Source organism: Dermacentor silvarum, chromosome 2 (assembly GCF_013339745.2).
Source record: "Dermacentor silvarum isolate Dsil-2018 chromosome 2, BIME_Dsil_1.4, whole genome shotgun sequence".
Lineage (NCBI taxonomy): Eukaryota > Metazoa > Arthropoda > Arachnida > Ixodida > Ixodidae > Dermacentor > Dermacentor silvarum.
The window spans coordinates 53,111,213-53,136,048 of record NC_051155.1 but is presented as its reverse complement, the minus strand read 5'-3'; the positions used below and the strand labels follow the sequence as shown (position 1 = coordinate 53,136,048).

General features: G+C 47.8%; 1 protein-coding gene across 2 annotated transcripts in view; it reads left to right on the top strand.

Annotated features, from left to right (window-relative positions):
* The window catches only part of LOC119441469 (transcription termination factor 2), a 109,392-nt gene that overhangs the window by 45,488 nt on the left and 39,068 nt on the right, over positions 1–24,836 (top strand). For both annotated transcript variants that reach the window (XM_037706088.2, XM_037706087.2), the window contains exons 11-15: positions 2,255–2,384; positions 6,405–6,572; positions 15,457–15,518; positions 19,767–19,920; positions 24,326–24,408. In XM_037706088.2, the coding sequence (XP_037562016.1) occupies positions 2,255–2,384; positions 6,405–6,572; positions 15,457–15,518; positions 19,767–19,920; positions 24,326–24,408 (597 nt within the window). The remainder of the gene's footprint in view (positions 1–2,254; positions 2,385–6,404; positions 6,573–15,456; positions 15,519–19,766; positions 19,921–24,325; positions 24,409–24,836) is intronic.

Genomic DNA, 24,836 nt, shown 5'->3' with positions numbered 1-24,836 from the left:
TGCCACTGTTAGACCTGCTCTGAACGTACGCTAATAGGATCATAAAAACTGCTTTTATAGCTGAGTCTTGACCACAGTGGCCATAGTTCTTTGAAGGGGCGACACTGCGCCCAGAGTATTTATGCAACGCAAGAACGGCGCATTTGTTTACCTCGGCCCGCGTACGGCCACCACTCGCTGTTCGCTTCATGTACAGAAACCGTGCACCGCTCACACGAAATAATGAGGAAATGTTGAAAGCAAATATGAACACTTCTCATGCACATATCAGAAGCGATCACGCTGAGACGAGAACGCATGAACGTCCCGGGCACATCGAAAACGGCCACAACGACCACCTAGCCGCACTGGCATGCGAAAATGCCGATTCCTGCCGTACTCGCGTGGCAACGAGCGGTGTTGTTGCTTACGATGCAGTATCGAAAGGCCCATCACTTGTTGCCTGTTTAGCATAAGAGGCAAACTGTGTTTTCGGTAACTATTAAATCTGGCAGCATAAAAATACACTCTCTGTAGTTGCACTTCGTTCATGGAAGCGCCGGCGACTGCGATCGACAGCCTTCGTTCAATAACGGAGCCTGTACCGCGGTCTTAGCTAGCACTGCACCGTGTCGCCGCTTCCCACTCTGTGTGTGCAACGTACTATGATAAGAGTGGTTCACTTCAAGTCGGTAAGGTCAGTACCGAACTACATAAGCAGTTTCCTTCGTCGTACTTGCTTATCCTATAATTCAGGTCCGCCGGTAGCGGACGAACTCGTGTCAGGCCTAATGAAGCTGCCTGAACGAGATCGACACCGCCTCGAACTTGATGTAGAGGGCTTTAAAGGGCTGGAAATCGTGCATATCAGCGTCGGAAGCACGTTTAGACTCAATTTGAGTATCAATAAATACATACACGAGCGCATTTGCGACAATATCCACGTTGTCGGTGCGATGTTCTCACTCGGCGGCCGCTCGCACGGCGATCAGCACACTGGTTTTGTCGGCGTCGTCAGCCCGAAAGCTTATCACACTACGATCACTCGCTGTCGTCGGTCGCGTGGTCGGTCGCTTCTTCGCCATATACTTGTATGACAATATACGTCTCCCACTGGCACAGTATCACAACTACAGCTGGCCGAGCGTTGGCACTGGCGTGTGGTCGACTTCTGACCGACATCGGTGTCGTTTCGGCATATATTGTGATGTACCGGACGTTAACCGAATATCGCTGTGCACAGCTGAAGTTTCTACTGAAACACAGCGCAAATACCGCGTCGTCGACTGGCACAGCGCCGACAAAAAAGAGTTCGCGTGCTCGACGGTTATGCTGTATACGCGTGCGTCGTCAGCTGCACGAACCACCGACGCCGTACAAAACGTTTTCGGCGCTCGCCGCTAGGGTACAGCGCATGCGCACTTGGGACATGCAAAAGGCGGATTATATGGATGCTCCAATCGGATTTCTGCCGTCGTCGTCGCTGTGAGGTTCCGTATGAAGTCCAAGGGCGATAAAATTGTCGCGCGCCGTATGTGCGAGTGAACTCTCGCGCTTTCACGGAGTGCAAATGCACGGCGGATAGCAAACGCGACCATCGCGCAAAAGGCCGTGGAGGAATTGGAGGGAGGGAGGGGGGCGACGTCGTGCTACGGCACAAACAGCGCAAAGGGAACTGGCGAAAGGAGGAAAGCGGGAAGGCAACGCAGAAGGCAGGGGTTGTGTCTTGTATTCTGCCCACAACTGCGCACTTGTACTTTGAGCGGCTGCGACCGGTCGCCCGCACTGTATCTTGAAAGCGATCTGCAGATGGCTCATAGCTTTGTATGCGCTGTGCTTTCACCACTCAGTTTCCGTTGAAGCGATAGACCCTACGAACCTTCGATCACTGCAGCTGCTGCGCTGGCTCATGCCAGCGTTTTGACAGCGGTTGTCTGCGGTCTTCGATTGGGATCATCGAGTGTTTGCTTGTGCGCGTTGACACCATGCTTGTTAATTCAGTTAGTAAGCAAATGTGTCCAAGTTTATACAGCTGATAAAACTACTGTCCTTACTCCGTATAGCTCTCTACTAATTTGCTATCGCAATTGATGCTTTGCCTTTCGGGCGAAACTGTGACATTTATATATGCTTGGACAAGCTGACTGCTACTCATTCTTGCGTTGAGCGATTAAACTTGGTGTAAGATAGGCTCCGGGAGGTTGAAATCATTTGTAGTGAGCATGAATCGGTTCTGCTTTTTTATTTACACTTGAAGCTTCAAAAACATTCGCAGGTCGAGTGGGCCCGAGAAGTACACGGATCCTGTGACTGGGCGGGAGCTTTACCGCAACACAGGCTCTCGGCGCTTTGTCATGCTCATCCGGCTTCAGCAGGCCTGCTCTCATTTGGCCTTGCTCAAGAAGGTGTGTATTGCAGAAAGGACAGAAAAGGCAGCGATTTGGTCCTTCTGCATGAAATGTTCTGGTTGAAGAAACACATGGGCCCTTCTTTATGACAATAGTGTAGTGGTGCATGCAATAAAGGTTAAGGGACACTGAAAGGTAGCAACAAATCGGTTCAGACTGATGGATTATTGTTTAGGAATTCTGCGGTTGTTTGGTGAAAAGAGGTTAATGATTAGTGAAGAAAATGATGGCCAAGCTATCAAGCCTAAGAATAGCACAGATAAGACATAGATAAGTAGTACAGGACAGGCACCTGTCTCGCCCATGCCTAATCTGCATTATTCTTAAGCTTGAATCATGAGCAAGTTTTCGTCCAAGCTTTCTTTTTGATTGAATTTTACTTTCATCAGTGGCGTCAGCTTCACATCACAATCTCATAGTGTTTTTACACTTTTTTTGGAGGGAAAGTCCACAAAAATTGGCAGATTGAGTCATTTTGCTTACTTTGGAATGCAGTGTGGTCAATTCTTGTGACAGTTGCAGTAATTGCTGTGACATCATAGTAATTGTCATAGTAATTGCTGTGACATCAGCAATTCACTTGCTGATGTCACGGATAACTGGTAAGGCATTGTTGAGACAGCGCCACTGTGTCTTTTAACTTTTGTGTCTTTTTCGGTTATCAAGACTGCTATTGACCCTTTTCGCGGAGCAGTTTGTTTTAGAGAAACGAGATGGCGCTTACGGCGGTGCGTCATACGTGTCCTCAGCGACCGTGCACGAATACGAAACCATTACCGCTTTTACCTTGCTTCTGTGCGATCAGCTGTCGGAAATGCATCTGAGTTTTCGCTAACGCACTGTGCTCTAATCATGCTAGATTGAATCATGTGGATTGAAGACGTGTGCAGTAGTTGGCTGCAAAAATAGTGACTGGAATGTTGAGGAATGGAATGAATCTGTGTGGCCAAGTTCGCGGACCGCTGCTGCAACTGTCTGAACGTGTTACCGGCACTTCGAGATATACGGCTTTCCTTGAGGATACAGAAATTTGCTCATCTGCCACCATTGTATCGCTAACCTTCAAAGAAAGGCCTTCAGCAACAGAACGTCGGCAAGAGTGAGTACCAACAGAACGTCGGTAAGAGTAGTTAAACAATGACAAAGCGAGTAGCGCCGCTTCCTGTCACAGTAAGCTTCGCGCACGTTATTTATAGGCATCTGTCCCAAATGGCAGGAAAACTTACGCCCACTGTATCGCCAACGTATCAAGAATAAGTGAATGGGCGCACATTTGAATATATGTGCACTACAGTTAAACCTGCTTATAACGAACCTCCATATAACGAATTCCTGGATATAACGAAGTTTTTCTATTCCCCGCCGTTACTCCATAGAAGCACATGTATTTGAGACCTCTACGTAACGAAGCGGCAGCGGGAGACCTACTCGATATAACGAATTTACCCCTCCGACAACCTAGAGATTTCGCCCCAAATTTTGTCATTTTTGCGCGAGCAGCAACCGGAAGCACCTTCTCCACCGCGACGGAATGCAAAGCGAGCGCACGTGTGCGTGCGTGCGTGTGCGAGGCATAATAATAAGTGGTTCATATGGAAAGAATAAGGTTGGCGCTATCTTCTGCAGCCCTAGAGGGAGCACGGCTCAGCGCCTGCATCCCTAGACCTGGCGATCTTGCCGCCGCGGGCGTGACCTTTCTCCCTCCCTTCATTTAAACCTGATCCTGCCGCTTGCTGCAGCTGGCCTAGCCCGCCAAGCCGGCACTCTCTCCTTTTCCAGTTGATGTTGCCGACGCGCTGGTACACGCTGTGACACATCACACTCGATGAGCGCGGACACGCGCTGTCAAACGCTGGCGGCGTGTGGAAGCACCGCTGCAGAAGCGAGCGAAGTGACCTTCGTGCTGTTGTCTATCGCTTCAACGTAAACTGAGCGCCGAGAACACGCAGCACGCACAAAGCTACGAGCCGCCGACCCACCTCCCCCAATGGAGATCGCTTTCAAGATACGGCCCGCGTAACCGCGCGCCGCCGCGCAGTACGCAATTGATGCCAGAGTACAGTGCAACGCCGCCCCGCTATCCGTCCCCCCTCGCTCCCTCGCCGATGCCTCGAGCGCAATGGAAGAAGGCGCGCTTCATTCCTGCTTTTCTTGCGCGCGCGAGATTTAGACGCGGTCGTCGGCTCCCCTCGCACGTTTTCACTCCCACATACAGCATACGGCGCGCGGCGACTGCGTTATCGCCCTTGGACTTTAGGGTACGGCCACGCTAGCGGCAAAAACACGCAGCAAGAACGCGCGGCAACGCGTCACGCCGCGCGTGGCAAAAGCGGCAGGAATCGGGGGTCTTGCGGCGTGCCGCGCGAAATGGGTTCTGCGGCAAATGCCGCGTGCCGCGAGATGAAGAACCAATCAAGAGCGACGAGGGTGACGTCACTGGAGCCATCACAACCGGAACACCGCCGGTCTGCGCCGGGTTTTCAATCGACGATCGTGGTCTCTCGCATGAAACAACGAGCGCTCGTGGTGTTGCGGTGTTGCTCGCCCGTTCGGAGAGCACCGGAGATCTTACCGCGCTGCCGCGCGGCGAGACGCGTGTGCCACGGTGGCCTCGCGGCAAGGCACTGACGCGCGGCAACTTGCCGCTCGCTGCATGACCGCGCGTTTTTTGCCACTAGCGTGGCCGTACCCTTATATGCGGAATATCTATGAGCCAAAACTAATTTTAGGGCCACAACAGGTCATGGACACCATCTTTATATAGCAAATACGGATCTCAAGGGCCATACTTTTGCTGGCGGAAACCGAAAATGTGTGATAGTTTTCGCCCCCGGCACTTTGGGCGGCCAATGCCATCGTCAAGCCACCAAGCCAAGCGACATGAAAAGTCAAAATGGCCGCTCGGGCCGGCGCGGGGTGGCAGTTCGCAACGTATGATGCGGGAACGGTTCCACAGTTGCTACACAACAGCGGGGTTACCAATGCATTGAGTTCTAAGGGAGCTGTGCCGGGACCGGTCGAAAACGACGTAACAACCAGGAAAACGCAGCCCCCGAGAACGTAACAGTGAGGTTCTACTGTAACACTATTCAATGCTACGACGCCAACGTGACGCTCGCTCTTCGTTTCCGATGCCTCGTGCTTGTGCGAAACGACACGCGTCCACGCATCCGGTACCTGGTGTGACATTCCGAGGATGAGTGCTTTGACGAAAACGGAAAATGGGTGCGCGTTACAATTGAGGGCGCGTTAGAATCGAGTAAATACGGTAAACGTTTATTTTTCGAATTTTCGTGCCGAACCTGCATATAAGGAAATCCTCTTTATAATGAAGTTTTTCGGCAATTTGTCAATTTCGTTATATCCAGGCTTAACTGTATCTACTATTAGAATTTTTGCTATTTGATTTTTCAAATGCAGTCAAACCTCAATATAATGAGGTTGTACTTGCTGCGATAAACTTGCTTGAAGCTTGCTTGAAGGAGGGAGGCAAAACACTCATGCTTGCAAACTTTCCAGAATTTTTCCTAAGGTCTACAAATGTGGCCGTGTTTCACTCCTTACGAAAAAAATTCTGTTTGTGAAGAAGGTTCACTTGTTGCTCAGCAAACCTTCCTTTGAAATGTGATGTGGGAAGGACTCAGTAGGGGTGCTTACTTCAAGTTAATACAGACTAGTACCTGAAGCATGCAATTTTGGCAACAATAAAGATGGTGAAAAAGTAACTGTGGTCGAAAAACAGTGTGTTGCCTGTGAGTCCTGGCGGTTTCAAGTTTGCGGCTGTTTGTGTACTGTGTCCAAATGTTAATAATAATGATAAAGCGTGTATGTATCCCTCGGAAGGAACAACTTTATAAAAAATGTCTGCTATCCCTTCTCTCATCGTTCTCTTTTCTTTCTACTGTATTGGCTCTGTGGGATTTTATTAATTTTAAAGATCACAGGTTGGCAGGTATGCAAAACACCTACCATTCACATACCTCTGTGATGCCGAGCTGTGGGACCTTTATCGTGCAGAAGGTACTCGAGGATGCGGCTGTGGACACGGATGAGCTCCTGTCGGCCAGCATGGCAGGACTGCAGCTGTCGGATGAAACGGCCGCAGCTGAAGACCGCCTTGATGCGCTGAACCTGGACAAGTATGCCAGTGCACGAGAATTCGATTCTGCTTATGTCAGCTGCAAGGTTCGTCTGGTGTCTGTTAATCTTTGCGTAAGATTGGGGCTTTTAAAAGGGCACTAAAGGAAGATAGTTAATCAATCCAGATTCTTTTGCTGCCATTTTAGAGACTTTAAAAAACGCTGATTTTGTGCCAAGTGGTTGTGCTTTGTGGAGCGCTACTGCCTGCTTTGACATTCTGTTTGACTCTGATAAAGATAGGCAAAAGTTAAGCACCAGTAATATTAGTCACTGGCTCAGTAATATAATAATTATATAACAGCTCCATAATATTACTCACTGGCAGTGGGTCATTACTCAAGTTGCACCTTTTCCTAACAAATGAATCACTTATTCTATAATGCCTTGCTTGATACCCCCTGATGATGTCATAGACTGATGTTTAAAAATGCCAAGGACAGATCAGATCACTAATGACTCAGTCACGGTACTGTGACCTCATGATCCTCGCGTGCTTTCCATCGTGCCCATGGGGGTGCACGACAGGATCTTGGACTTTATACGGGGCATGACGGCGAGAGGGCCTTGCTGCCATGCTGCTCCGCTTCGGCGGCGCACAGCTGTGACGTGCGGTGTGCGATTTGAGAGGCGCGTGTGCAAGCAGCCACATGTAACTAAACCATTTGACCATCTGCATCTGAGATAGTTTTCATTTATTGCCTCGGTATTCCTTCGCGGCTGCAGTGAAATTTTGTTATAAAGTTAAACCTCGATATAACGAACTTCAGTGTAATGAAATTCTCGATATAGCAAAGCATTTAACTTTTTATAACTTCACCCCCGTAGAACATCATTCACAGTCAACGACCGATTTTCCGGACGCCTGATTTTTCGGCCATGCCCTATAATTCGTACGGCTTCGTGACACCAGCACGTACCTCATAGAGTCAATGTATAAGAACGTCTGAAATTTTGGATTTAAGAACCCTTTGCCATCCAATTTTGCTGACTTTTTGCTGTGACCGCAGGTTCGAAACTGAATTAATCAGATATCACTGCCATATTCATTATCTCGCCGCCTCGAACCGGCGCTCTCGCATGTCCAGCTGCTGCACGAACACTGGCGGCAGTAATTTAGCGTGCATGATATCAATGAGCGACTCTTATCAACGACAGTGCACTCTACGTGAAGATCGAGTCGGTGTCAAGGAAGGGCCATTGTCAATCTTGTCATCACGTGCCGGTGCTGTCGTCGCCTCTGTCGCACCCTGCAGCCGGGTGTCGCGCCAACGATCGCCCCGTCGAAGGTCTCTTCACAGAACGAGGCAGCGCTATCTCAGGAACACCTCCATCAAAGCACCACCTGTTTCATCATCAATAGGCACGTGAACTCGGTTATATCAGTGGCTTCCAATGTGTCGGTTTTACCCATTGGGGGTTTCGCCCTGGCACAGAAAGCCAGGCTTTTCATTGATCGGCATGGCTACTGATTCCAGCCTTCATGATCGCGGTGTTCCTGGTTTTAGGAACCGCCGATATCATCGACTGTGCGAGCTCGTACTTTTTTGATTCTTGAAAAATTTGCAGCTTCGTCTCAAGTGACACAGCTTTGCGCTATGTCGGCGCCATCTTCTACTAACTGGGCTGTGCGCTCGGGGCTGCTTCCGCAGTGCATTTCCGTGCTTGCAGAGAGAGAGTCTAGAAAGGTTGGGTCCGGCACGCCACTTTTTGTTGATTATTCTCCTCTGAATGCGACGCGGCAGCGAAGCAGCTGCGCTGCACCAATTTGCAGTCGTCTCCATTGCTTACCCAGTCAGCGTGCGGGCAGGATGTGCTGTGCGGTAATGGCAGCAGATACGAACTCAAATAGGCAAACTTTTTGCCCTGTCTCGGCATGGTTCGTTTAAAGGGAACTTAGCAACGCAAATGTCACAATTAAGCCCGGCCCACATTCAGCGTTTTTACCGGCGTCTCCTGCCATTGTGTCTCTCAGCATCGTTGTATCAACGACGCCGGAGAGGTCACCCAACCACATGAGACGCAACGGGGGCGCCAGATGCGCCAATTGTGCCGTTTTGATACAGTTTCGTATTTTTGCGCCACGCTGCACCAAAATGCCCAGCCGGCCGCGAAATTTCTCGGTTACGCTAGTTTTAGCATGAAATAAAGGCCACGTTGGCAACTTGCAGCTTGACACGCCATTACAGTACCAGTAGCGCAGAAGAAATCCAAAGTGCCCAGACGAGACGTTGGCGTGTTTTATGGTGGGCACCGAAGAATATTTTCGCTGCTGGTTGCAGTGCGGCGTGTTGTATATGCAGTAAAATCTCGCGGAGTGCGCGTTTCTTGCAGTAACGAAAGCATTTCGCCATTGCCGCCTTGGCTCAGCAAGATCCTCGCCGTATCTGTGCACGCGGTCACGAGCGGAGCGGGTGCGAATACTCCACGGGAAACTCGCTTGTACGGTACAGCAAGCCACCCGACACTGACGGCGTGAGCTTTGTAGGCGACACAATGCACAAAACTAGTTAGGGTTCGGTTCTACGCGGCAACAGGCACCGCAGTAATGAAACGGTGCCGATTTTTGCTGTACACCGCCGAAACGCCAAAAGATTGTCAAGCAGTCGCTGCATGTTTCGACTACCGCCGGAACGTCGCGACATATCGTCAGAAAAAAAAAAAACCGCAAGGAAACCACTCACGAAGAAATGCATGTGTACTTTCTACGTGTTTGGCAGGAAAAGTTGCGTGCAGTGCACTGCTGGGGCGTGATCGAAGTCGTTCGGAGCACGCATTCAATTTCGCCGGGTGCGGCCTACGTCAGCCGTGCGCGGTGAAACTGAACGCGCGCTGCGAACAACGATCTCCGATGGCACCCGTGCCCTCACCTACGCTGCTAATGTGAATTACCGTATATACTTGCGTAATGAACGCACTTTTTTTCCCCCAGAAATCCAATGCAAAGTTGGGGGGTGCAGGGTGCGTAGGGGGGTGCAAATGCGGGGTAAATTTTATGGCGTTTTATGAGTAAGTGTTCTTTGTGAAACTGCTCCAAATTTGGGATTTAGTGCTCCAAAACGGTGTTCTTTTTCCCCGTAACCTGCTCCAAATTTGGATTTTCCTGCTCCAAGAATTGCTCCAAATCCTGTTGCACCACTGGACACACACACACACAGTGCCAGTCCAGCGTCGCACAATGTGACCAGACAAATTTAACCAGAAGCAGTGTGCAATGTCATTCAAGTGAACTATGAGAAATGTTCCTGATTAAGATTTTTAAGCCCTGTTTATAGTTCTGTGGCACACGAACACACAAAAAAACATTCACGGCAGCACGCTCGAAGGTACGAGTGGCTGCTTTCTCAGACGGCGCCGCCTCGCCGACGAGACACTGGCGCCACATGGTGGCACGCACGCGAACTGGTTGCTGCGGAAGTCGCTTGCGAAAGTTGCCAGCAGCGCGGCCACGGCCACGCGCTGATTGGTCTGCGCCACGTCGTCGCTCATCGAGCCGCTTTGGCGGCGGCGCTGGCGCCGAGATCTCTGGTGTGCCTTGAGCATGGTGTTTCGGCTTGGCACCTCCCTCAGCGTTGACGCTGAGCGATGCCGGGTGACGAAATTCCAGAAAACGCCGGGAAAACGCTGAATGTGGTCGGGCCTTTATTCTGCATGTAACACAGCGTTCGGAAGGCAAAATGTTTATTGTTATACTCGATATGCGGTGAATAACATATCTTTATATGTATATACGTAAAATTCCGTGCAAGACCCCCCCCCCCCCCCTGCGTTGAGGATAATCCAAAAAAGGTTAAGGGGAGACCCTTGCTCGGTCGCGGACCGAAATTCAAAAGCTGTTGGCCCCAGATCTGGCGGCCTGCGAGCTAGGCCTATACCGTCTCCCAGCGAAACCTGCCACTGACGAAAGCTTTGCCTATGGCGATGGCTCTGCAGATACCTGGCAATTGAGTCGGGCCTCCGCACAAGTTCGGCTAAACAATAGATTTCTTTCTCACTAAATAGCATCATTTTATGCAATTCAATATGCAATTTCATGAACAGGGTGAAGAAAGGGGGGGGGGGGCACTTGTTTGGTATTTGGTGCCAATTTAAAATCACTCGAAAGTGGAGGGGGGTGGGGGCGCTTGCACGGGTAGAGGCGCTTGCTTGGAATTTTATGGTAGGTTTTTTCTCATAGCCCTAATGCATAAGTTGATACTTCTAAGTCGACTGATTGTTATAACCGTTATATCGTTATAAGTGGACTGCACTGTATAACGAATTACGTTTATACTCGATTTCAATATAACGAAATTTCACTGCCTCTGTGAAGGAATACCAAGGCAATAAATGGAAACTGCCATGACTGCAGAAGGTCAAGTGTGGGTGAATTACATGCAGCTGCTTGTGAATGCACCTCAAATTACGCGCTATGCGGCAGAGAGTGGCCCCGAAGCAGGGCAGCGTAGCAGCAAGACCCTCTCTCTGTCACGTTTCGTATAACGTCCAAGGGCGGTAAGATCTTATCGTGCCCTGTGCACAGGATGTATGCTATGGCTGCGAGGGAAAGTGTGCGAGGGTGAGCAGAGAAGAATATTGGCTTTATGCGCACTGTCTTCCCAGTCGAGTAAGGACCTCGGTGGGGGTGAGCATGTGATAATGTGATCAAGCTCGCATGTGGGGTGGGTGGGTGTGGAGTGGGGCGCAAATGAAGGGGTGTCCCCTCCTCTAACTTGGCTGTGGCTGCGTGCATACACGGCCCGTGTGCCTTATCTTTGCGACAGGTGCAAAGATTGGGCCAGCCAAGGTGGCCATGGAATTATGGGCGCTGTCTTCCCACACATTGCTAGAGTGCACGTAATCTCGAGTTTTGGAAATGCATGGAAGCATGAGGCAGATGAAGCGTTTGCTCTCCTCTGCCTGTGCTCTTCATGGCAGCGTCGTCTCCCCACGGGCTACACTACCAGCCGTGGTGGCGGAGTGGATCCAAAAGTTTGCCAAGCTACGCTTCGTACTGCCCATGTGAAGACATCACCGACACGTCATGAAACCATATCTTTAGTTGCTGACTCACAAATTCGACAATTTTCTTTGTCATTGAAATTAGTAGGGTTTTTTTTTTTTTCGATTGAATTATGTCGCCTCTTCGCCCCTTCGAGGTAAGTAACGGCGAGCGTCGGCGTATGGGCGAGGAGCAGGGAATGAGCTCCACAACGGCGGCAGCCAGGTGGTGCGGCAGTGGCGGGATACATGACCAACTCGGTGGCAGCAGAAGCAGATCGGTTTGTCGTCTGGGGTTTGCCATTCAGCAGGATTGCGTGTCCTGGGAGCGAAATACTGGTCACAACAGGTTGTGGACATGGGAATTGGTGCCGAATCAGGTCGGGAGACAGAGCAGGCGGTAGGGATGCCAAGGTTTGCAATTTCTTGCCGCACAACTGCTTGTATAACGGAAATAGTAGGGGCCGCTGGGTCAAAGGTATCGTCGAGGGGTCGTGGATAAAGGGGGGCCAGACTCGCTGTTTCAATCTCGCGGCGAATGATACGCGTGACGTTCTCTTGAAAAGGTCGTGTGGCAGGAAGAGCGGAGCAAGAGGACGTGGCAGGGGTGTTTGGGAGCCGGGAAAACTGTGGGACGACGCGGCGGCTTTTGGCTGCCTCAAAGCGGCGGCATTCTTTGACGATGGCGTCGACAGTAGAAACGTCGTTATAGACGTGCAAATTGACGCCATCGCCCGCGATGCCTTTTAGGATATGGCCAACCTTGTCAACCTCGGTCATGTACTCGTCGACTTTCCGGCAAAGAATGTCCAGGATTCGTATGTTGTGGTTGGCGCCGTAGGTGTAGGTGGCGACGGGGTGTTGATATCGGAAGCCATGGCTGAGAAGACGACGGTGCAGCCGCTTCGGAGCTCCATGGCGAGGACAGGGAACGTTCCACCTCCACCACAATGTTACGCGAAGGACGAGTCAGTAAGACGAGCAACTATTTACAGGTTATATTTACAACAGCGGTTCCAGCGCTGACCGGTTAGATTCACAGCGCGAGCCTAGCTCGTTCTTCCTCTTCTTTTCTCGAGTGATGGTGCCCGCGTGCCTCGTTCAATCAAATACCACACGCATGTAGCAATATCATTAAATGAAGGTTCGTTATACCAAGGTTTGACTGTATTCTGCTCCAAAACCAACATTTTTCTGCCCTGAAAATTGCTCCAAGACCTGTTCCAGCTGTCCCGCCCCTGCATATCAACAAGTTGCTGTAGCATGACAACACGTCACCGAGTTACATGTTATGTTACACTGCAATCCTCAAGGAGAAGGAAAGAATGGTTTACTCTTGCTAGCTAAACATTTGTAGTAGGCAAGGCACTTGTCTGTGCCACTGCTGGATTTGCTTGAGAAAGGCTGGAGCTCTCTTTGGTGCAACACAGATCACGGTTTTCTTGCCATTGCGAAGTTTTCACAGATGTGCTGTTTAATGGCACTGTTCTCTATGGAATTACATAATGAAACAACAAACACTACCTTAATACGATGTGTGTTCACAAAGAAGCCGAACTTTTGAAATAGTGTGCCCACCGGCAGAGGGAGCGCGCTGCGGCTACTGAGCGCATGTAGCAGCAGGTTTAGACAACAAACTGCCATTTGCCGCGTTTCGCTCTGACCATTAGTTGGCGAGCTACAGCCGTTGAATTGAGCACATGAACAAGCTGTTCTTCGGATTGGTGCCAAAGTGACAATGAAGGAATTGGAAGAACAGCGTGTGTATGTGAAGTTCTGCTACAAACTTGGGAAAACTTTCACACAGATGTTTCAGTTGCTTAGCCAAGCATACGGGGAGGACTGTATGAGTCGCACGCAGTGCTATGATTGGTTCAAGCGTTTTGAAGACGGAAGAATGTCGGTCGATGACGATCCCAAGCCTGGACGACCTTCCACATCCAACTATGATGACCTTGTCGAGAGAGTTTGAACTGTGATTAGTGGAAATTGTTGTTTGACTGTTCAAGAACTCGCTGACGAAGTAGGTATCAGTGTACGATCGTGTCATGAAATTTTGAGTGATAAACTTGGATGCATTGTGTCAGTGCAAAATTCGTGCTGCGTTTGTTGACTGACGAACAGAAGCAAACCCGTGTTGAGATCAGCCAGGAACTGCTCACCGCTGCCAATGACGATGAAAACTTTCTTAAGAACATCATAACAGGCGATGAGACATGGGTTTATGGCTATGATGTTGAAACAAAAGTGCAGTCATAGCAGTGGGTGGCCAAAGGTTCTCCTCGTCCAAAAAAAGCACACGTGAGTCGGTCAAAAATGAAGGTGATGTTGGTTGTGTTTTTTTACTGCAAATGGCAATGTCAGGAATTTGTGGCACATGGTCAGAAGATAAACAAAGAAGTTTACCAGGGAATCCTAGCACATTTGAGAGATTCTGTGCGCACTAAGAGCCCTGAATTGTGGGAAAATCAGGCTTGGATGTTGCATCTTGACAATGCACCGGCTCACGCGTCGCTCCTTGTCTGCAGCTACTTAGCAAAACACCACACTCCTGTTGTGCCCTACCCACCATATTTTCCGGACCTAGCCCCAGCAGACTTTTTTCTATTCCCCTAGCTGAAAACCACCTTGAAAGGATGTCGTTTCCAAACTGTAGAGGAGATCCAGGACATTGCGAGAAGCGACCTGCGCGCCATTCCAGAAAGTGCGTTCCAGGAGGCTTTTCAAAAATGGACGAAAATATGTGAAGACTGCATTACCAGTAGAGAGGACTACTTTGAAGGGGACAGCACTTAAAATGTTGTACCATAAGCAGTAAAGGTGTTATAGCAAAAGTGCTGTTTCTTTTTGAACCCACCTCATATACTATACAGCATCAAGCACTGAAGTGCTTGATGCTGTATAGTGCTTAAGTGCTTAACCCTTAACCTTAACATATAAATAGCCCCAAGAAACGTTTATTTCCTATCTAAATATGCAAAATACATTGACAATAAGCATTATCAATGAATGAAATACGTATATATTTTACGGAAACTTTTTAGCAAAGGGGGTGGAGCACCAGGCAAGAAAACGGCAAGTGGGCTTCACCCCAAGCCGCCTATGGCATCGTTTGGAATTTGTACAGACAGTTCTTGTCATATGTTATCCATGGGGTAGATTTAGTTTGCTTCGCATTGTGTGTGTGATGCCACTGCAGCCGGAGATCTTGCGTCGGTCTGTCACCTCTGACCTTGCTTTCGAAAGAAAGCGAGTCGCGTGGTGAACTTCTTCCTTGTCCTGTGTTCTTGCTGTAAACCAACAAATGACACTTGCTGTCTGTCATTCAGTGTTGGCCAAAGACATTTAGCCAGAAACTTCATACTCATTACTGACACTTTGCACCCGCCGTGGTTGCTCAGTGGCTATGGTGTTGGGCTGCTGAGCATGAGGTTGCGGGATCGAATCCCGGCCACGGCGGCCGCATTTCGATGGGGGCGAAATGCGAAAACACCCATGCACTTAGATTTAGGTGCACGTTAAAGAACCCCAGGTGGTCCAAATTTCTGGAGTCCCCCACTACGGCGTGCCTCATAATCAGAACTGGTTTTGGCACGTAAAACCCAATAATTTAATTTTAATTTTTTTAAAACTGACCCTTTGCAAGAAAAAATTTTTAATCTGCTATGTTGCTTGTAGGGAACAGTTGTCAATAAAGGCTAAACAAACCAAATAGTTTTCTAGAAGCATTTGGCTATTTGCTTATATTGACAGCCATTGTTGATGGTTTCTGAAGAATAGTTTCTTTGCACTGGACGTTACTGTTCCGTGACTCTATTATTGTCATTGCATCTCCTATCTGAAAACTGTTTGCTCATTTTGCTCACTTAAATTTGGCGATTGTGGCTTGCCTTACAGTTGTTTTGACTGCTGATCACCATAATTGCTGTCACTCTTTCCTCTATGCCTACAGATCAGGACTTTGCTCGACATGCTGCTCAAGGTGCGAAAAGAATCGAACAACCAAGACAAGAGGTGATGACCAACTGTTCACTTGTGCTGGTTAAATGTTTGGTTAAAGTACTGCTGCCACGTGGCATAGGTACATTTCTGCTAAATGCTCAAACTGCTTGCATGAGTGTCTGCAGACAATGTTGCTATAGTCGACTTCCGTTAATTCGACCCTGACGGGAGTGCCGAAATTGATTGAGTTATCCGGCAGGTCGAATTAAACAAGATGCATAAAAATGCCAAAACAGACACCTGATTCATTTGACAGTATTTGCCCTATTCTAACACGCCCCTGAATCAAGCACACACACCTTCTATATGTCCAAAGTAGAATACTAACGTAGGAATGACATTAAAGCTCCTAAATGAAATGGAAATGTCACGCGCACCTGATTTTTGAGCTAGAAAAATTGTTGCACATTAGTGGCTGGTTTCCTAAAGTCAGCTTTGCCACACGGTTAATAGTCAGCTCCGCAGCAATACATCCGGGTTATGCAGTAAAGCATACAACCATTGCAAAATAGTTTTGGTTTCGTGCCCGCTTGCACTGTGGGGTCAATATTCGGCCCAATTTTCTTTAAATAAAAGAAAGGCACTCATTATAACACCGTAAATGCTGTAATCAAACATTGTGAGCTATGGTTATTGGTTGAAAATCTTCCTAAGGTGAGCCGAAAATAGGCGTTTTCGACGAGAGAGTACATGTGTTCAACGCATTCACTGTCCCCTAAGTTAAGCCGAGAATGATGTTGCCACTAAATGGGTCGCTACTACGGTCCCTATAGGGGTCAGGCGCCTTCGTGCTGGCTGGTTAAGTTCGAATTATCCGGCGAAGGCCAATTTTGGGATCAAAATAACGAAAGTTTTGTCCCATAGAAATGCATAGGTGCCGTCCAGGATTTTCGATCTGGGTTGATTTAACTGAAAAATCGAATTAACTGGAGTGGAATTGATGGAAGTCTACTGTACAAGATTTCATTTTTGCTCACAAGCTGGCTGCATCACCACAGAGTGCATCCCAACAGATTTGACCAAGAGACCGATCGGCAATGCATTCATATTCTAGTGAACACTTGTCCGCACTCAATTTTCCACAGAGCTAAGTACAGTCGAGCCGAACTATATCGAACCCGTTTATATCAAATTATCCCGTATATCGAACAATGTCTAAACACGGTAAATTTACGTTGAGAATATATAGCAAAAGTTACTGTTACATCGAACGAAAATAGCAACGACAACCGATATATCAAACTCCATGTGCCTCAAAAGTGCCCCAGCATGTTGGCTTTCCCTTGCGGTGGCGGGGAAAACTGCCGGCGCCACCCTAGAAAAAGTGGTTTAGACCCGTCTGTGCACAGGCTAACGCCCCCCTGCAAAAAATGATCCTGGCCTGCTCGCAGCGCTTACAGCCAATCAGAGGCCGTTGTGCTTTCTCCGAGGCGCGGAGGCGGTACAAGTGAGCGCCATTTTTCTTTCTTTATGCTTGTGTGCCTGCTGCTGCCTCTTTTCCTCGAGTCCTCATTCAGCGTGGTCCGTGCTGGTGGTGTTGCCTGTTGGCGCTCTGTGAACTTTCTTGGCGCGCTGTCGTCATTTCTTGTGCAAAGAGGCAGAATTTACGTCGTGCCGACCACGAGCCAAAGCAACAGCAATAAGGAAATTGACGATGGCCCGTTGCCTACATCCTCCTAAGTGATTAGTGCACTTGCTTTGGTCCGGCACTATTGCGTGAATATAGAAGGTTGCGGCCTCAGCTGCTCCACCTCGTTGGACAACGTGGAGGCGTGCGTGCTGTCGCAGGCAGCGAAGTCGTTTAAACAGAAAAAAATACAGGACTATTTTATTCCAAAGTAGAGCACGAAAGTAAGCCACCATATTAATAAAGTACTTTTCTTATTGGTATGTGCCTTTGCGTCATCAAATCCTATAGCGGGCCTATATAGAATTATGCCATATATCGAACTAATAAACGTTTTTTGGCGAGTTCGATATACCTGGGTTCGACTGTAATAACTGGCACACCCACACATTTAACTACAAATATTGAGAAAGGGTTTCTCAGAAACTGGTGTAAAGCACAGGATTTCTACTAAGTGTATATTAGCTTCGTTATTGCATGGCTTCAGTTCTGAAATTGTAGCATGTGTTCTAAAGTGATTAATCGCAAAGGTCATTTGTTTAATTTTGTTAAAAAGCTACCATCACTCTTGCAATTTGTCTTGCAAGCAGTGTCCATCTCTTCCAGTAATCCAGCCACAGAATCGTACTTTGTGCCATAGAATATTTTTTAATAAATACAGCCGAACACCTTTACAACGAACACTTCTACAATGAAGTGACCTGTATAATGTAGGATTGATTTTGTCCCGATTGAATCTTTTGTATGTGTTGTGAAAGCCTCCCCAACGAAGACCAGTACAATGGATTTGCCTTACAACGAAGGAATTTAGGCGTACCTGACGGCTAATTTGTTGCTTTATAACGAATGCCCCTTAGTGGTGCCACCACTGCTCTCCACACATGCCACTGAACTGCGATCTGCACTATCGCTAACAGCAGCGCTAGCGATGCATTTGACATGCATGCTGATGTCGGTAAGCTTTGCAGTCCTGCTGCACTGCTTCAGGAATCGCGCAATTGATACGGTGCTAAGGCTGATGAATGTATCACAGCTGACGACGGGATTATGTAATAGCAACTGGTGACCGACAATGTTTTCAAAGCTATCTAGGGTGGAAAGGACACGAGTGCCAACAAAAGCAACAGTTATGAAGAGCCAGTAACCGAACTAAGAATTTTGACAGCAAGGGAGGCGATAGCAGGATTTGACAATGTGCACCTTTATCTTGCGCGCCCGCCGGCCTGGCGCCAGCTTAACCCGCTCCCCTAAGTTTCGTTTACTGCCGTTGAAGCGAGCATTGGCCGGCGTGGTCAGTTACGTTGGCCGGACTGGGCCTTCACGTTGCTTCCCTCTGCGCTGGAGCCGCTGCATTTTCTGAGACGTCGGCGCGTACATGCGTGTTCCGGCGAGACGCTGAAACGGCGACCTTACCATTTGAGAGAGGAAATTTTCGCCGTGGTATGTTTTTCTTTCTTTTTTTATTTCTCCGCGCGGCGTCGAGGGGTCTCTCCTAAGCTTTTGCTTTATGGCGATGTCGGAGCATTGCCAGTGGGAAGCGCCTTCACGTGATTTGGCGTGCTGCTGAGAGCATTGTCGGTGCGTGGTTATGTTCGAATTACCGAGCGTTCTCGCCCATTGTAATACACATAAATTTGACGAGACTACAGTGTCAGTTCGAATTAATGAGATTCGACTGTATCTATGTTTTGCAAAAAATAAATTTTTTCTGCCTTTGCACCTCAATATGGGCTTGTCATCTTCAATTTTTACTGGATTCGGATCGTACGTTTTCCTGGATCGTACGTTTATTTTTCGGGTATTTTTTGAAAACGTATGAATGAGGTTCTACTGTATATATTCTTTTCTCTTTTATTCCATAGCCCTAATGCATAAGTTGATACCCTTAAGTCTACTCATTGTTATAATACCCGTGCCACACGGGCAAAGTAAAGTGCACTTTGAGCGAGTGCACTTCGCGGCTAGTGTCATTTGCAGGCTGCTACACGGGAACGCTTAGTGACACTCACTGCAGAGCGCACTCGCCGGCGAGTGTGTTCGGCAAACACACTTCGCGCCGGCGAAGTGTGTAGCCTCGTTGCCAATGAGGGAAAAAAAGTAGGTCATTATTGAAAGAAGAGTCGGGAGTAATTTTTAATAACACTGTTTTAAATTGCTAACGTTACAAAATAATAAAATGTGCCACGCGACAAAAAAAAAAAAACAAGAACCACAAAAAACTACTCTCGCTCTCGGGCTGTTCACGACCACGCCAGTTGTTTGACGGATCGAGTCGTTTTGACTGTGGCTGGTGAAGTTGCCATCATTGCCAGCGCTTGTAAAGGTGGATTATCAATGTTGTTTCTAACAATAATAAACTGTTTTCGTGCAAACATATTTATATTAACAAATATATGCTTTCCTGTCTGACTACCGATTGCCATGGCCATCAATTTTTAAGAACACTTTTCTTTCTCGTGTAGCAGCGCGCCGCCAAAGTGACACTTAGCGCGCTGAAGTGCATTGGCTCAAAGTGCACTTTACTTTGCCCGTGTGGCACGGGTATTACTCATGTATCATTATATGTGGTATTGTTATAAGTGGATTGAAGTGTACTATGTTATGTGACACCGGTGTTGCGGCGTGTCGTGTAGTGTGGTGGTGTCTCGATGGACTTCACTTCTGTCATTGGTGCGCCGGCATCTGGAGAGGCAGGGCATCCCCTCTGTGACCATCCAGGGCAGCGTCCCTGGCCAGCAGAGGGCTTCCTACGTGGCCAACTTCAACCAGCAGCAGGGGGGACCCACGGTGAGTCGCCTGGTTGGCCCACCAAAGTGCAGCAGTGGTTAGGTTAGTGAGCTGAGCTGCCAGAGCTCTCTGACCATGTAACTCGAGTCTCGTTGTTGGGCCCTTGCACCATAGTGTGGCATGCAGGATGAAACAAGGTGTTGGAAGTTTACAGTTGCCATATCACCTATCGGAATCAGAATCGCTTTTATTAAGAGAGAGAGAGAGAGAAATAGAAGAAAGGAAAGGGACAGTATGAGAGATTACAAGATACTTATACAGTTAAACCTCGGTATAAGAAGTCTGGAAAAAATCGGCAACTTGCTTCTTTATATCGAAATTTCATTTAATGGAATTAAATATTAACAAGTGTAAAGTGATGTGTGTTTCTCGTGCATCTAGTAGTCCTTTTCTATATTACCTGAACAACTCTCCCTTAGCTGCAGTTTCCTGCTATAAATATTTAGGCGTTCATATCACATCTAATCTATGTTGGTCTTTGCATATTGAGATGATAATTAACAACGGTAATCGCATGTTAGGTTACTTACGCCTTAACTTTTCAGCAGCTCCTTCATCTTTAAAGCTCTTGCTATATAAAACATTCATTCGATTTAAATTAGAATACGCCACTCCAGTCTGGGATCCAAGCACTAACAATTTGATTGTGTCGCTAGAAATGGTCCAGAATCGCTATCTGTTCCTGTTATAATCGTGCTGCCAGTATAACTTCTATGAAATCGGATATCTGTCTTCCATCATTAGCATCCCGCCAAAAACATTGTCACTTGAACTTTTTTCATAGGCTTTACTATCACCCGACCCTCCGTGACGAATTCATTCTTCAGCAACATTATATATCTGACTGTATCAACCATCGCTTTAAGGTTGGTATCGAGCCATGTCATACGAAAACCTTTCTTTACTCTTTTTTACCTCGAACTTCACAAGATTGCAATCGCCTTCCTTCTGACATTGTTTCCATTTATGATAACACCCGATTTAAATCTGCCTTAGCTAACATTGTACAATTAGGAGTTACCATGCCTTACCATGCTTTGTCATATTATTCTGCATTATGTTTATTGTCTACCCACTCCCCTTTGTAATGCTTCGGCCCTGAGGGTAAATAAAACAAAGTATTGAAATTCAACCTTTTGTGCAATAAGTACAATTTTCAATGGATTTTTCTGACATGGAAGGGGGCCACAAAATTTCCCGAATGTTTGAGAAATCTATAAAAAGCAAGTTTGATGAGAAAGAAATAAATTTTGTTGAACTCGAGAGTCGGCAACAATAGATGCAAAGTGAAGCCAACAACGCTTTCGCATCCACTTTGCCTCCGTGGCTGATAGTGTTGCCCACAGTAGCATGATGCTATCATGAAAAGCACCGACAGCGGGGAGTGAAGGCTTCACCTGCCTCTCGTCTCAACGCGTCTTACGCTATCTCCAGTACTAAACATGCGGAAGACAGCGCATGATGCCACGCCAACTCAGTTTGCCCAGTCCTTATACACGCGACAGATTAGCTCTAAAACGGCGTGTGGGCTGTCTATGTGGTTAGCTGCGCAGACAGTCATGTGTAGCCACGGCCGTACTTGCCCCCCATTTCGTTCCCCCCTTTCCCCTTGCCTGCATGAAAACACGGCACTCATCAAGCCACTCTCCTTCTCGACTCACCCTTGTAAGCTTTCACTTGCACGTTAAGCATACAGAGCACCAGGCATGATAGGATCTTGTCGCGCTTGAACTTTATGCGGAACATGACGCTCCTCCACTGTGGCTGCCACTCTTGGTTGCTTGGTGTGCTACTTGAGAGTCACTTGTAATTCGACCATTTGACTATCTGCATGCGTGGAAGTTCCGATTTATTGTCTCAGTATTCCTTTACGGGTTGCAGTAAAATTTCATTATACAGTAAAACCTCGGTGATACGATCAGGGTTGGTATGAATTTCGGTGTGATGCGAATTTGTAACATTCCCTGGCCGAAACACATTGCTCTTAAATGAAAAAAAAATTGGCTGTTACGAACGCGTTGCCGCACCGCTGCGGATCATGCGAACGTGTGAGCAACAGTGGCGCAGCGGCCGAGCTAGCAGAACTACCAGCACAGACAAGTCGGCGCAGCGGTATCTGGGTGGGATCCATAGCCACCAAGCAACCGGCTACGACACGCGGCTGCGCAGTCTCTCACTGGTCCCTACGTCAAGTGGACCGGACCACATCACAGCCTAGCTGATGCTTTGACCAGCGAGAAAGATAATGCGGACTGCTGCAGCAATGAGGACCGCGGCAGCAGCCATGACGGCCAAAACACCCCCTGCACTCGATGTGCTGAGGCATTCAGTGTCGTGCGAAAACATTCGTGAGATCACTTGCGCATACTTTTATGCCTTCCAGAAGGTGATCGTTGGCTATTTGGGCAAGAAGAAAACACACACAGATAGTATAACCCCATTGATACATTTTTAAAGGGACTGCAAAAATGCTTTTTATGGCTATGTGTTCAATTATGATCAAATTGTGTAAATATAAGACCGTGAATAAACTTTAAACTTCTATTATTGTAGAAATAGGTTTCCTGAGTGTTGGAGCTCAACATGCTGAAGCATATGCCCTTACATTTCCGTGCAAGTTTTCCAGTCTAGTGCCCTTGATCTCATTCCCTTGCATCCTACTGCAATTTCCTGTTTTGGTCGCCTCCTCATTTCTTCATGCCTTTATACAACATATAGTATAATGTCAGTGATAGAAATTTCACGGGGTCACATGAAATATTCGTATCACCCAAAATTCGTATCATTAAAACATACACAAAATGAAAGAAAAATTTTTTATTTTTAGCAGAAAAATTTAGCAGTGCAGCCAGCTTGTATGTTGCAACAAGCGACCGGCGCGTTGCGACAAGTGACCTGCACGTTGCAGCAAGCAACCGGCATGTTGCAGATACGGCGTGGCTGCGCAGCTGCCGTATGTAGGAAGCGATCTGCGACGCGTGCTAAGTGTGCACCCACGTGGGCCTCTTCTTCAAAACGATCTGCGATGTTGACAAAGTGCGCCTAGTACCGGATAGCTTAGTATGCGTTGTGCTTTCAACGTTTAGTTCACAGCTACTGCTGCTGCGCTTCCTTACTCCAGCGTTTTGACGGCGAGTTTCCGCAGTCACCGAGCGAGATGTGTTCATGTTTACAAGTGCGCTCGTGACACCGTGCTTGTTAATTTAGTTAGTAAGCGAATGTTTACAAGTTTATACGGCTGATAAAACTACTATCCTTACTTCGTACAGCTGTCTACTGATTTGCTATTGCAATCGTTGCTCCGCCTTTCGGGTGAAACTGTGACTTTTTTTTTTCTTCGTGGTCCCTTGAAAAACGTATCAACTGGGTTCTACTACCTGTGTGCATTTTTTTCTTGCCCAAATTGTCAACGATCGCCTTCTGGAAGCCGTAAAAGTGCGCACACGTGATCTCACGGATGTTTTCGCATGCCACTGAACGCCTCAGCACGTCGACTGCAGGGAGCATTTTGGTCGTCGTGACTGCTGCCGCGGTCGTCATTGTTGCAGCAGTCCTCGTCTTCTCCCTCGCTGGTCAAAACATCAGGCTGTGATGTCGTCCGATCCGCTCGACGGGGGGGACCAGTGAGAAATTGAGCAGCCACGTGACGTAGCCGGTTGCTTAGCGAGTATAGATCCCGCCCAGATCCTGGTATGCCGGGTTGTCTGTGCCGGTCGCTCCGCTAGCTTGGCACCGCCTTCGCTGTTGCTCACGTGTTCGTAAGATCCGCAGTGGCGCGGCAATGTGCACGCGTTAGCCGATGTTTTTCGTATTGTGGCCATTGTATTTCGGCCGGGAAATGTTATGAATTCGTATCACACCAAAACTCGTACTGGCCGTAATCGTATCACCGGGTTTTTACTGATTTCTGCTATCCAAGTCGGCATGTTAGCATTGTTTGGAGGCCAGAAACCGAAATGCTGGTACAGATGCTGCTGTGCTCACTTCCTACAGGGCTTTAATTATTAAAAACTCTCTTCACTGGTGTACTGTGGAGCTGTACTTTGTCATGGTGTTATAGCGTCTCCCTATTGACAGCTGGAATTTCTATCTTGCATCGTGGTGCAGATTATTCTTGTAGAGTTGAAGCTCGTTATAACGAAGTAGCATGTGACACGAAAGTACCTTTGTTATATCTGATATTTACGGATACAAATATATTACACATTGATATTGGCAAGCAACATTTTATATTTACTTCGTTGTATACAATTATTCATTATATCAAGGTATGGCTATTGTTGATGTTGTTTGTGGCCTCCTGCGAGCAGTGCTGTGTGTCCGTAGTACTGAAAGAAAGAGATGTTTTATTTCTCTGCACCCCGTAAGCAACGCCAACCTTCATGAGGTACCTTCTCATCTTCAGGTGATGCTGCTCTCCCTCGAAGCTGGCGGTGTGGGCCTCAACCTGATTGGTGGCAATCACATGTTTGTGCTCGACGTACACTGGTGAGTAGAGCGAATGTAAGGTGGGCGAGGCTAGCCCAGCTTGGTCACTGGCTGAACATACCTAGGCAACTGCACCGAAATGTCACTTTGGGTAAATTGGTTTTAAATGAGTAGTATGCACCACTGAAGCAACCTTGGCAAAGCCGTGGGGTTGCCGATTGTGTAATTTTCTTATTAGCAGCCTCTTAAGCAGCACCTAAGCAGACGATGCATACACCTCGTGGTTAGTGGCTATGATGTCGCCTCCTAGGTTTTTCATCGCACTGTAGGTGCCACCTAATCTCGGAGGTCATGCCGAAGAGCTGGCATGATCTCCGAGTGTTCTAAGTCGTGCATCACTTCCGGCGAGTGATAACAGCGGCCTGCTTCTATCTATAAATTTTTTTTTTGCAGTTCCTGTTTTAGAAACGACTATTTTCGCTACCTTT